This window comes from Myiozetetes cayanensis, unplaced genomic scaffold (genome assembly GCF_022539395.1).
Source record: "Myiozetetes cayanensis isolate MyiCay16 unplaced genomic scaffold, myiCay2020 scf18, whole genome shotgun sequence".
Classification (NCBI taxonomy): Eukaryota; Metazoa; Chordata; class Aves; order Passeriformes; family Tyrannidae; genus Myiozetetes; species Myiozetetes cayanensis.
The window spans coordinates 12,239,972-12,253,242 of record NW_026087389.1 but is presented as its reverse complement, the minus strand read 5'-3'; the positions used below and the strand labels follow the sequence as shown (position 1 = coordinate 12,253,242).

The window sequence follows — 13,271 nt, the reverse complement described above, 5'->3', positions numbered from 1 at the left end:
GCCGCGGAGCGCCGCACTCCCTCACTCCTTCACTCCCTTTCCCTCCCTCCCCGCAGGCGGGCGGGCGCGGCCGGGCGGGGCGCGGGCGGAGCGCGGCGGGCCGAGGAGGCGGAGCGGGACCGGCCATGAGCACGCAGGCGCGGGGCCAGGGCGGGCGCAGAGCGGCCGATCCCGACGGCGAGATGCCGGCCACCGAGAAGGACCTGGCGGAGGACGCGCCGTGGAAGCGGATCCAGCAGAACACCTTCACCCGCTGGTGCAACGAGCACCTGCGGTGTGTCAACAAGCGCATCGGGAACCTGCAGCATGACCTGAGCGATGGGTTACGGCTGATCGCGCTGCTGGAGGTGCTAAGCCAGAAGCGCATGTACCGCAAGTACCACCAGCGGCCCACCTTCCGCCAGATGCAGCTGGAGAACGTCTCGGTGGCCCTCGAGTTCCTGGAGCGGGAGAGCATCAAGCTGGTCTCCATCGGTGAGTGCGTCTCGGGCGGACGGCTTTTGTTGTTTTCTCATTTTATTGTGCTTTTTACTGCGCCGGACCTTTGCCTGTCGGAGCCGTGACGGGGTCAGGGCGGTGGGGGCTGCGGGCTCGGAAGCTGAAGGGTTGTTGCAGCTTCTGTCCTTAAAGAGCTGTGTTTGCCGTGGGGCTGCCCCACAGCCCGGCTGTCGGGGCTGGCAGTGCTGTGTGTGCCGTGGGGCTGCACAGCCCGGCTGCCGGAGCTGGCAGTGCGCTCCTACCGGAGCTGGCAGTGGGCTCCTGTGCTCCTTCAGCGTCTGTCTTGGTCACTCCTTCATAGGTGAGGCTTTGCTTTTTGCTCTTTCCTGAAGAAACCCAGTGCTAGAGCACGTTCTCTCCCTGTGCAGCCAGTTTCCCCAGGCACTGACCTCTCCAGCAGCCCGGCAGGAGATGGGACTGGGGCGATGCCTGCCTTAGCCAGGCGTACCTGGGCTCTGGCGGAGCGCTGGAGACAGACTCTCACAGCTGTGCGGAGACAGCTGCTGCCGTAGGTAGTACAGGAGGTTGAGAAGAGTTTTCTTGCTCACCACAGCCCAGTAGATGATGCCAGTGTTCAGATTAGCATCGATGCTTGCCTAAGCACAGTTGCAGCTTTTGAGCAGGATTGCACTTTCTCCTCAATCTTTCTGCTGCAGTAGGTTACGGTAGGAAATGTACGAGGAACCCTACTGACCCCAGGCAAAGGGTGCTCTGAGGTGCCGCCACCCTGGCTGGCATGAGATTTGCCTGTCCGTGCCATACTGGAGCGTGTAATCGGTAGATAACTGGTGGCTTGCACAGGAAACGAAAGCTGCTGGCATGCACGTCGGATTTCAGATGATCCCTCAGGAATGCATGCGGTGACCGTTTTGGGAATAGCTCAGGTGTGGCCACAACGTAGTCTGTAAAGCAGTAATTTGAATGCCTGAGAGATCTCTGGGAAGGAATTCGACTGCCTTCTCTAGCTCTTTGCCAGATAACTCTAACTACTGCCTCCTGATGACTCTGGCCTCGATGAATTGCACAGCTGAATTTGGGTGAGTTGCAGCTCTGCTCAGTTGTCTAAAACTCTTGGCCAAGGTGAAAGCTGTTTCCCTTCAAAGGATTCAGCAACAATAGCAAGGAAATAAAAACTTTTGCAGTTTGGGGGAAACCCATGGCTAGGTGGAGTAGCTGGGTACTCTACTAATGTGTCAAAGCAGCTTTGTACAAGTAGAAGTGAGTACTGTTGTGTCCTGAGTGGCTGATTATCCTCCCAGGGCAGAACAGTGAACGTACTTGTAGCTGGGAATGGAGCTAGTGCTAATTATTTACTTAGAGATGAATTCCCTTCTCACACGGTGGGGTTCGAGTTGCAGCTGCTGACTCCTGGGCTGAGCTTTTGCTAATATTGGAGCTCACCTTTCTGTGGCAGCTGCCGGACTAGCTCCTTACAGCCACGACACAAACACCAGGCCAGCGCTCCTCTCTTGTTGTATTGTTTACTCCAGAAGAATGTTGCTGCTGCATCTGCCTTCCTATTTGTCTGTGGGACTTCCCGATGGCTGTGGGTTTGGGAGATCAAGGTTAGTCCAGCCAGGTCTGGCTTCCAGTGACTTCCTTTCTAGAAACGCTGCTGCAGCGGCACAGCTCCCTTACAGGATTCGACTGTGCTGCAGGTGGCTGTGATCATTTAAGACACATCTACTTGTTTTGCAGCTTACTTGCATTGTGTTGGCTATTAAAAAAAAACAAAACCAAACAAACCCTGAGAAAACTTGAAGCTTTGGCAAAATGGAATGACTATGACTGGTAGTGCCTTTGTCATGTCCCAGCCTCTGCATGAAGGGATATACAGCCCCATCCGTGCTGTGCCACCTGAGCTGGAGCCAGGAGGTAGCACAGGAGCTCTACTGTGCAGTCCTGGATAAACTGAGCCAGTCCTGAAAAAACATCCTGAATGTCCTTTCCAAAAAAGATGTTCCAAGTGAGCCTTACAGTGCACCACTGGGTTGAAGGGCTGAAGCCCTCAGCACTTCTCCTGCAGGCGCAGCATCTACTGGGATCACTACTCACCCCTGCTGTGTTTCTCCCTGCAAGTTCTGAAGAACTTGGAGCTTTCTTTTTGTTCCTACTGTTTAGTCTCTTTTGTGTTGCTGAACAAACCCAGGACCATCGCAGATCCTGGAGCTAAAGTGAAAAAAAGAAAGCAGTAAAGGCTTTAGGTGCAGAACTTTTATGACCACGTTGGTCTTTAGAGCCTGGGGTGTTTAGGGCCAGCTCTGAGCCAAATCAACTGGGAAAACCTGACAGCTGCGCCTGCTGGATTTCTGGCATTAATAATGCCATCAGACCTCTGCTAAGTGGATGCAGAGCCTGTTCCAGTTATTATTTAACTTCCAGGAACATTTTGGAAGCCATGTATTATGGCTCAGCTACTGGTGCTATACTACAACCACACTAAACCTTTTCAGTAGCAAGCTTTTGGCATTTAATGTTTGTCCATTTAAAGTAAGCCTGCTTATACACAGAGAACTTATTTTAATTCACAGTGTTTGACCACAACCCTTTCTGGATGCATGTTAGCAGCCAAACCTCTCCTGCTTCTGCTTACCCTTGTTTAATATCTGCTCAGAGTCTTTTGGTAGTTTCAGGACGCTTTTCTTCTAGGTGTGAAGTTCCTTCAGTGCAAGTTTGACTGCATGTATGATGTGCTGTAAAAAATGCCATGGAGCACATGGGTGCTTTGTGCCATCCAGCAAGGATGGGACTGAACGCTCTGAAAAAATTGCTGTGGGGGCAGGTGACTTCATGGAATCTTGTGCTCAACATGAGGTGGCTGCTGTGCTGCTCAAGTGTTAACAAGTGTTAAGTCTAGCTTTTTTCCTTGTCTGCTAGACTGAGATAATTGCAGATTCCTGGGTGCTGAGTGGCATGTGGCATGACAGGCACTGAGAGTAGGATGCCAGGAATGCAGAGCACAAGGGCTTTGCTCTTGGCTGAAGGGGCTGATCACTCTACAGATTGCTTAGCAGAGAAGGGAGGGGGGTGAAGCTTATTTGGCACTGAGCTTGTCCCTAGAAATCCTGATAACTGGCAGTAGGAGTCAACTGATTTATCTTAGAAATAGTGGAGTTGGGTGTCTGAAGCCTGGCAAGAGGTTTTGGGCTGTGACCTGCCAAGTTGCCCCCAAGCTTGCAGGCAGCACGTCCTATGTGTGCACTCTGATGCTACTCAGTGCCTGTTGACAGTGTTCTCATGGCTACTGCTTGCCCAGCAGCCTCGTGTCACTGGCAGAGGTGGGATGGCTGCCAAGCTGCCTTGTTGGGTAAAACTGCAGTCTTGGGCTGCCAGAGTCAGACTGATCAAACTGAAAAATGTGGTTTCTCTGCCAGATTGCACTTTCACCAGGTAAGCGAGCTGATCTGGCTTGCCTTGCAACAGCGGGATGTTAAGTGGTGAAGCAAGTAAGTGGATGGGCAGTGGCAGGTCTGCTGCCTTGGCACTAGGATCTGGTGCTGGCCTGGGCTATAGTTGTGTGGTTTGTTTTCAGGTTTGTCTTTGTGGTGGTCCTGAGTCCCATGACAGTGCCTACAGGGAGTTGAGTTATGCCAGGAAGGCGATGGATGAGGAGATGATGGGGTTATAATTGTGGTCTGTTGGTACTTGCCTCATGGAGACTTTGGTGATCTTGGCATATCTCAACTGCAGGAGTATTTCTGGAAAGGCTGTCTCTGACCAAGCCTAACCTGTGTATCAGGTGGGGTTTTGGTTAATGACCAGGTACTTGATGCACTCACTGCAGTCTATAGTGCAGACCTCCAGTGTGCACTGAAGGTGAACATCTTGATCTGTGAGTCTGAGAACTTAAGGAAATCTCATTTTAGGAAAATGATTGAAAACCAACTTTCTTTCCTAGGCTGTTGATACACTAAAGGGTGACAAAACAAACTATATTTCTAGAGGAAAACTAGTGTCTCTTAAAACTTGGTGAATGTGTTGTCCTGTAACACCTAGAGCTAGGTTCTTGAAAACTGAAAAAAAGAAAAATGTGTTTTCAGCCTGTGTACATTTAGGAGCCCTTCTGTCTCACTCCATGTTCTATTAACATACCATGAGTTAGTCAAAATACACTGGCATTTTGTCTGTCACTTATCTGTGACTTCCCTGCAGACTGTTTTCTGGAAAATATCCAGCGTCTTCGAAGCAGATTTCTGCTTCTTGGAAATGTGTCACCTTGAAAATAATTTTTGACAAGAGTCAAAATTTTGACAAGGCTGGTAGTGGACATCACTGCCAGAGACTGGAGGTGGCTTCAGCTTCAGAGGCTGCTTGGTCTCCTCAGGACCTTCTGTTTCAGTTGGAGTGCTGGTCTAATGAAAAAGTGCCTTTGCCTGAACTGTTAGTTCCAAGTTACAGGAAACTGTAAGGTAGCTTACACAGACTGTTCTTGCATTCTTTTACATATGAGCAGAAACTTGTAAAGTGATCAAACTCCAGTAAAATTACTTGGGACCAGTTAGACTAATGTACTAAACAGCTTTTTATTTAAGGCACTGAAAGCTATGCCAGCTATTCAAGAAGGACTGAAGTCTTAAGTGCTCTATATTCTAATGCCATGTCCTGTATTGACTTACATGGGGATGTTTAAATCTAAATGGGTTACGATAACTCTTTTCTAGCCTGCAACTGGAATCTAAGAAGGTGGTTAGCCTTGTGTGTGGCCGTGCTGTTATGTTGCCAGCATTGTTCTGTGTCTGCTCCAAGCAATGGGAAGTAAAACAATGGTTTCTGAATCCCCCAGGCTGCAGAGGAATTCTGTTTTCTCTCTGCCCCTCAGAAACAGACTTTGATGTGCAGCTAGTTTGGGCCCTGAACAAGAGTCTGCTGAGTTTAGACCACTAATGCATGCTTAGCAAGCTCACCATAGTGAGAGTGTGTATCAGGTAATGCCGGTGTGAACAAACCTCTGCTGTATTGTGACACCAGGTCCCAGCCACCAGCATCAGTTGGATCTTATTCCTTTACTGCCTGGCATGATATTCAGCTCATAAATATGGCACCTGACCTGTAAGTCATTGCAGTAAAAGAGATGCAGAGCTCAGTGAGCTGGGGTTTGGCTCTGTTAGGGCTTGGTGCAGTGTGCCTGAGGAGCCTGTCACAGTAGCTCCTGCTTACAGAGCATTAAGCCTGACTCTGGTGAGGTAGATGGGCTTTCTGTACAGAAACCTGCAGGTGCCTGTGGGGATGTATGTGAGGATTGGTAGCTGCAGTCTGCGTGGATGTGACAAGAAGACAGAATCAGATATCAGACCAAGTGTGTCTCTTATGGAGGAAGGAAATGCTGTGTGGCTGAATGTTAACTGTTAGGGGAAGAATCCAAATACATAGATGTAGAAAAGGCTAGGGGAAGACACTGCCCACCCTTGTAAGGAGATCTGAGCAGTCTGATACAGCCCTCAAGGTATGGTGGTGCTTTGTTTTGTTGCAGGTTGAATTAATGCTAATAGTGGTGGTGTTTGGGGAAATAAGTGTAACATTTTTCATGAAAATACTGTATCTGTGAAACTTGTGCTAGCTGCGACTGTATCTTTTCTTGATTGCTGTAGGGGATGTGTGTGTGTGTGAGGTAGAGGTGGATACTCGCCTACCATCTTGAAACCACCCACTGGGTGGGGTGAGTGGAGCTACCCTTGCATTTCCTAGGAGCTTGACCTCAGGTCCAGAGTTGTCAACTGAGATCTGAGGTTCTGTGCAATGGGCTAAGTGAGCTCTGCCTGTTGATTTGGAATAATGCGATGGAACTCTAATGAGGTTTTTCCCTTAGGCCTTGCTTCTGGGGACTTGGTGCTGTTTTGTTTTTTTTTCCCCACAAGGCAAAAGTTTTTGTAGCTTGCAATCTGCCTGTGTTCCTCCTGAGGAGGAACTATTCCTCTGTAATCTAATAGGGAGGACTTTCTTCAAGGTCATCATTAGGAGATGAATCTTAGTCCTGTACTCAAAAGCCTTGCAGTAAGTGTATGTTGTATCTTAACCATATGGTTCTCTGAACTCTGATGTGGTCACTAACCTGTTAGCATGGCGTTCTGTCTGTCCTGCAACTAGCTTTGAGTTTTAAAGGTGTCTACATAGTATCTGGTACATCGTAGTGAGGATTGGATCTGCTGTGATGGGCTTTGGCTTCAGCTAATAGATTACAATGCCTTCTGTAAGCACTGCTGTGCTGTAAGCAGTTGAAGTCTAACATCTGCAGTGAGATGTATGCCATGTCTAGTTCCTACTGTGGTGGTACATGGCAATGGTGATACAACCACTGCAAGAATAAACCGGATTTTTTGTGTTAGTGAGAACAAGCGAGGCCACTTCAAACAGCAGCCAAATGAAGCTTTGCTCAAGTTCCTGAGGAAACAGGGGTTGCCTGACACATCTTCCCTTTTGCTGAGTAACCCAGCAGACACTGCCCTGGGCTGCCTGAGGGTGGGCAGAGGGTGGAGCAGCGGAATCCAGTCTCCCCTGGTGTGATGGTTTGGGATTGCTTGGACCTCCTGCTGATACTGCCCTTGAAAGAAGCCATGTCTCTCTAAACTGTCTGAAAAGATCGGCCACACATAACAGCTGCAGTGTCTGATTGCTAATGGAATGCTTCCCCCGAGTCAGAGAGGTGATGGTCCTCCTTACTTACAACCCGTAGAAGTAGGGAATTAATCTAATGGGAAAGAACCAATAAATATAGAAGGCAGTCTCTAACTTTAAAGCATAAATTCAGCAGTTACCTTCAGAGTTAATTTCTCTGGTCACTGAGATATAGCAAGTTTTACTGATCAGGCTGGTAAGTTGGTAGTGGCAGAGCTTTGATCATCCAGGCTGGGGTCTTTCTTGCAAAGGACAAGCTGTTTTCATCTAACAGCAGCAGCAGGTTGCATGAACTCTCCTGCCAGTGTTACCCAGTAACAGCACAAAAATCACTGTGGGCTGCAATGACATCATGGGCTGTGGCTCCTTCTCCCTTGCTTCAGGCCATGCCATAAATCATGACGCGTTTGTTTGTCAGTGCATTGAATTACTCCAGCATGAGCTGGCCAGGCTACGTGGCAGCACAGCTCCCAAATAATGGGTCCTCTGGGGGCGAGGTGGGCATAGGCTGCCATGCTGACACCCAGGCTGCCTGCTGAGAAGGACAGATTGGGCAAGGGCTGTCTCAGCAGCACGTCCCAGTGTCGCCCAGGCGCATTGCTGCGGGTGGTGCTGGCATGGCGTGGGTGCTGTGCTGAGCAGCCAGGCAGAGCTGTCAGCTGCCCTCTGCCCTCCCCACAATGCTGCGGTGGCTCTTGCTGCCTCCTGCTTGCCTGGGTGGGGTGCAGGCACTTGTGACACTGACCACATCCCTCTGCACGGCCGCTCTGCTGCGGAGGAGCAGCTGAAAGCAGTGGAGCCACCCTTCCTGCTAGCCCTTGGCCAGTGGGCTTCCATCCGCTTTTTGGGAGGAAATCGGGGGTTTCAGCTCTCTGTGCTGAAACCTGTGCAATGAGCTCTGGGCTGAGCTATTAAAAGCTGCTCTGAAATGCCAAGTCCTGTGCTTTGCATGGGTGCTGTGAGCACATCTGGACCTGGGGGCTGCCCCAGCCTGACCTGGGAGTAGGATGCTGGTGGCTGCTCTCCTCCATGGCCTGCAGCCTACGGCAATTTTAGGCTACCCCGTGTGCTTGTGACTGCCTACTGGTTTTAATTAGTCTGTGGTTGCTCTTGTGAGGAGACAATGTATGTGTCTGTATTTCTGAGCCTATATGAAAGGGCACTCTCATGGTTGGTGGGCCCAAAATCAGCTGTAGGTGGCAACTGGTGAGCTATGTTGTGTACACAGCTTTGAAAGTCTGCTCTGGAGCCCTGCAGCAGAAGGCACGGCGTACAGAGCTGTGCTGAGCAAATGCTCGTGTGCATCTGAAGGTTATTCAAACACAGAAGAGGAAATACTGTTCCCCTTGGCTAGATACTAACATGCTCTATCTATACTTCCTTTAATTGGTGTAATTAACTGTTTTGCATTCCATTTTCTCACAACAACATTGCAGTAGTAGGTACAGCTGTTTTAGTGGACATTCCATAGGCAAATACTGGCAAGCCAAGTCTTGGAACTAGTTTAGGCCCTGGTGCTAAAACACTAACAAGTACATCTTGAAGGTTAACTTCACCTTTTTGCAGATTCTCCCTTTCTTATAAGGTGAGTGATAGGAGCATGTTCCCCTGGTCCTGGATTGCAGGAATTAAGAGTCTGAGCTGGGGGGTGTGTGCAGGGTCCTGCAATTGTCTCTTCATCTGACAGTGTAATAAATACGCTTTGTATCTGTCATAGTGCGAGACACAAATCTTGGATTAATCTGTCTGCTTTTGATCCTTGTTACAGAGCAGCAAACGTTGGCTTGCTAAACAAAATTGGTGTCTAACTGTCGTTTTGATGGTGCAAGATACCAAGTGTTACTTCACCATCACAGCTAGACAGTGAATTTCTTCAGGGTTTCCTTTTCTCTGCAAGACTGTAAATAATTCTGCTTGTCAGTTTCCCAAATAATCTGAAGCCCAGACACCTTTGAGCCTGCTCCAGCACCTGGATCCTCCTGCAGAGCTACTGTTTGCTGGTGTCACTCTAGTTGTGGTGGCTCTCTGAGCAATTGTTACTTGCTCAGACATAGCTTGTTATCAAATTCCCTTGTGGGGGAAGAATTGGTGTCTGAGCAGACTTAACATACAGGCTGTGGGAAGACTGGGATGCTAATCGTGTTGTTTCAGCTTTGTTCCAGCTGTTGATTAACGGTGTGGCTGCATGCAAATATCCGATAGCTCATGTAACTGCTGGAGCAAGATCAATGATCTAATTAAAAGTCAAATAGAAACAGCTTTAGTAGTCTCTGGGGATTGTTTCTTTTGGTAACTCTTTTAGGCATGTGGTAAAAATGCTATGAAGAAGTAGAAAAACTAGGCTAGTGACTGCCAGGAAAATCTGTGGTGACACTTTAAAGGGTAGTGACTTCCATTGCCACAGCCCGAGCTCAGCAGTGCTGGACATTGTGCCTGTCATAAGTCAGGACATGTGGGCTTTTAAACTGGGACCATGGGATTCTCTATAGCGGTGCCATCTTAATGCTCTCCTGGCCTCACCTGAGTAAGAGCAAGGATTTCCAGCTCCATCAAGTCACCAAAGACCAAGTGAGATGTCTACTTGGGAGGCCACAAAGTCAGGCTAGCCAGGAGTGCTGCAGATCCCCGTGGCCCTGAGCTGCAGTGCACCCCAGGGCTCCCCAGAGCCACTCAGAAGCAAGCACAGCACCCAGGTAGCCAGTTATATTTTTTGCATCCAAAAAAGTTAGAAGAGCCTGAGATAGTCTTGCAGTGGTTCAGGTTCTCCCCAGAACCATGAGTGAAGAAGCCCTGATTGCATTCAGCTCACGGCCACTGTACAGCGAAGGCAGCTCAGCACTGCCCTTGGTGCTGTCACACCGGATGATCCGTGGCTGCTCAGTGAGCACTGCTGAGCATGCTAACGACTTGCAGACATCTGCAGTTATAGGGATAGGAGCATGTGGAACTCCTGGACAAGGGTATTGCAATGCCCTTGTCCCAGAGAATTAACCGCATTACTATCAGGATCCTCACCTGAGTATATTTCCATGTCCTGATTTCTGAAAGGAAGCAGTTTAGAGCTGCTCTTTGAGAGTCATCTCATGGAGGTGGTTTGCTCTGCTGTGGAAGCACCATGAGCAGCAGACTTCAGTGAGGAGCTGCTAGTTCAGGCCCTGGAAACAGTGGAAATGTCTGGGGTTTCCTGGGTGAAAGCTCTGCTGAACAACACTTGACTCAACTAGGGAAGCCCCCTGAAGTTAGTGGCATAAAACCCTACTTCAACAAATCCACTTCAAATTTTGCTGTGGTTTTGTAGCCTAGCTCTGAATTCAGTGTTTAAGAGTGAAGAAATACTTCTTCTGATATAGATAAATAAGAAAACTATGTCCCTTTGAGAAGTTTTAATTGCAAAGAGAAAAAATGAACTGCTTCACACAAAGTGCTGCAGCTATTGGTTGAAAGCACTGCCTCCTAAGGCAGAGGAAGCTCAAATATTTTAATTAACCAGTTTTATTACTTAAACATAGCCTTTAACAAGCTGCACAATATTTCTTACTCTACCTGTAAGAAAACCAACTCAGGCTACTGAAACAGTACCTGAACAGCAAGGATATTCAAGCTCAAATGTAGAAGCTGAAAGAAGCAGCCCAGTCTTCATCTAGGAGCAAGATAAACACCTGTGGGGCTCTTGTTCTGTCTGGGTAGAGGTAATAGCATGCTATTAAACATTTTTCACTGTGAAATGGAGGAACTGCTAACAAATGAGGTGGCCTAATGCTGTGCCAAACCTGGTGGGCAATTGGAAGAGGCTCGGGAGGTCAGGCAGAGCAGTGTAGTTGTGATGTTGCTGCAACTATTCCAACTCTAGAAAAATTGTCCCTAGAGCGAGTGCTTTATTTTTGTGTGTTGTGTTAAAAATGCGAAACACAATAGGCTTGCAAATGTGAACAATGTGAGACTGCAGATTAAAAATGAGATCTTGCAGCTGGTGAGGATTTGGGTAATTGCCTGCACCCCACTTGGTCAGCATGTGTGTGGTGGAGTGCTGTCCCTGAAGACTAGGGAGAAGTTTGGAAAGATTTGTGTGAAGCCTTTAGTTGGAAGATTTGAAGTCCAGCCTCTGGAGAGAAAAGGTGGAATCCCTCTGAGCGCTGGCTAGTTTGGAAATGCTGTTAGCAGCCACAGCCTGTTATGGCTGAGCAGCTCCCAACAAAGTTGGATTAGGCTGATGGTGTCAAATGAGCAGAGCTACTTCTGCCCCTTGCTAGGAGCAACCTGCGGGTGGGAGAGGGGGAGGATGGCCACGGAGCAGAGCCCTTGCATGGCACAGGACCCACGGGGCAGGAGGGTAGCTCTGGGGGCTGGGGCCAGCCAGCCCGTGGCAGCTGTGGTGAGACGAGGGGGTCCACTGGACTACTCAGGGCAATGCAAAACCCCCACGTTCAAAGCAAAGCTTTGCTGTGCAGTGACTGAGTGGGAGGAGGGGGTACATGGTCTCATGAACTTGCATTGCACAGCTGGGGCTAATGTGTGCTCAAGCTGTACCATTAATCCCATATGGTCCTCTTTAAGGTGCTTAGAGACCACCCGTGCAGACTGTGCCTCTGCAGATTCACCACCACTCTCCCGCTCGTGAAAGCTCCTCTCAAAAGAGTTCTGTCTGATAGTGGCTGCCACCGTTGGATGAATTACCTGGGCCTCAAGCCAAGCGTCTATTCCTTATGTTAACGGCTTGTAGCTGAAACTGTATAAACACAGGGCTGTCGTGTGTGGGATGTTAAACACACAGGGCTGAAATCGCCACCGTGCAGGGGCCAGCCTTGTGTGATCTGCAGATGGAAGTGTGTTTACTGCTGGTTTGCATAAGTATACAAAAACGTGTTCAGACAACTTCACTGTTTCTCCAGAAAGGGGTGAGCGCTTCCTCCTTTAAGAAGTGGCTGCACAATACTGAATATTTTTTTATTTAAGAATTTACATTCTAGGAGGAAAATTACCTCCTTCCTTCTTGCTCAGGGATGGTCATGGTTTCCTGTGGAGGGAAGAATAGGTGTCTGTATGTGAAAGCTCACAAAGGGTTAAATCTGACTTACGCCCAGAAACATTAAGACACCTTCATAGGGGTCAGAGAAAAGCAGCAGTGCTTTCTTGGCCCGTGCATGTGTTTGTAGTGACTGTGTCCTGAGCATCCTCACTTGGTGTGTGGCTGCAGAAAGCAGCCTGGATGTGCAGATGTGTCACCCCCTCCTGATGGACCCTCACATGGCAATGCTGTGGCAGTGGCTGGAGCTCGAAGGCAGGATGATGGCTGGTGTTAGTGAGTGCAGGGCTGCTTCTGGTGCTGTATGTTTGTGTTAGGAGGGTGTGCTGTGTCTGAATGTCAAAATGAACTGGTGAAATGACTCAGATGTTGGAGGCATGTCTCCGAAGCAGCTACTTCTATCTGCAGTGGGGCTACAATGGCAGCTTGTCGTGGTTTAAACCCAGCCAGCAACTCTACCCCATGCAACCACTCGTTCCCCTCCAGTGGGATGGGGGAGAGAATTGGAAGAGAAGAAGTGAGAAAACCTGTATGTGAGATGAAGACAGTTTAATAAGCAAAGGAAAACAAGGCATTAATTCACCACTTCTCTTGGGCAGGCAGATATTCAGCCATGCCCAGGAAAGCTGGGCTCCATCACATGCAGTGGTTACTGGGGAAGATAGGCAACATCACTCCAAACATCCACCCCTTCCTTCTTCTGGCTTTGTGCTGAGTGTGACTCTGTGCGGTATGGGATATCTCTGGTGTTGGTGGGGGTCTGCACTCCCCTCCCAACTTCTTGTGCATCCCCAGCCAACTTGCTATTGGGGTGAGAGGCAGAAAATGCCTTGACTCTGTGTGAGTGCTGCTCAGCAGGAACGACAACATCCCTGTGTTATCAACACGGTTTTCAGCACAAATCCAAAACACATCCCCATACCAGCTACTGTGAAGAAAATTAACTCTAGCCCAGCCAAACCCAGCACAGAAGGTTAGCATTTAATTACTTTCCTGTTGCTTCTTAGGAAAGTGGTTGGACTGAGATAGCTGACCCGCTGATATGTTCTGGAATAACTGTCATTAAGGTGCAGAGGGCTATGGAGCACCTGTAACATTATACCTGGGTTTGTATGCTTCAAAACAAGCCTGCATAGAG

At 48.9% G+C, this 13,271-nt stretch overlaps 1 protein-coding gene across 5 annotated transcripts in view; it reads left to right on the top strand.

Annotated features, from left to right (window-relative positions):
- Positions 1-110: 110 nt before the first annotated feature.
- Positions 111-13,271, top strand: part of FLNB (filamin B) — a 70,959-nt gene continuing 57,798 nt past the window's right edge. For all 5 annotated transcript variants that reach the window (XM_050312641.1, XM_050312640.1, XM_050312639.1 and 2 more), the window contains exon 1: positions 111-474. In XM_050312641.1, the coding sequence (XP_050168598.1) occupies positions 126-474 (349 nt within the window). In that variant the 5' untranslated portion in view covers positions 111-125. The remainder of the gene's footprint in view (positions 475-13,271) is intronic.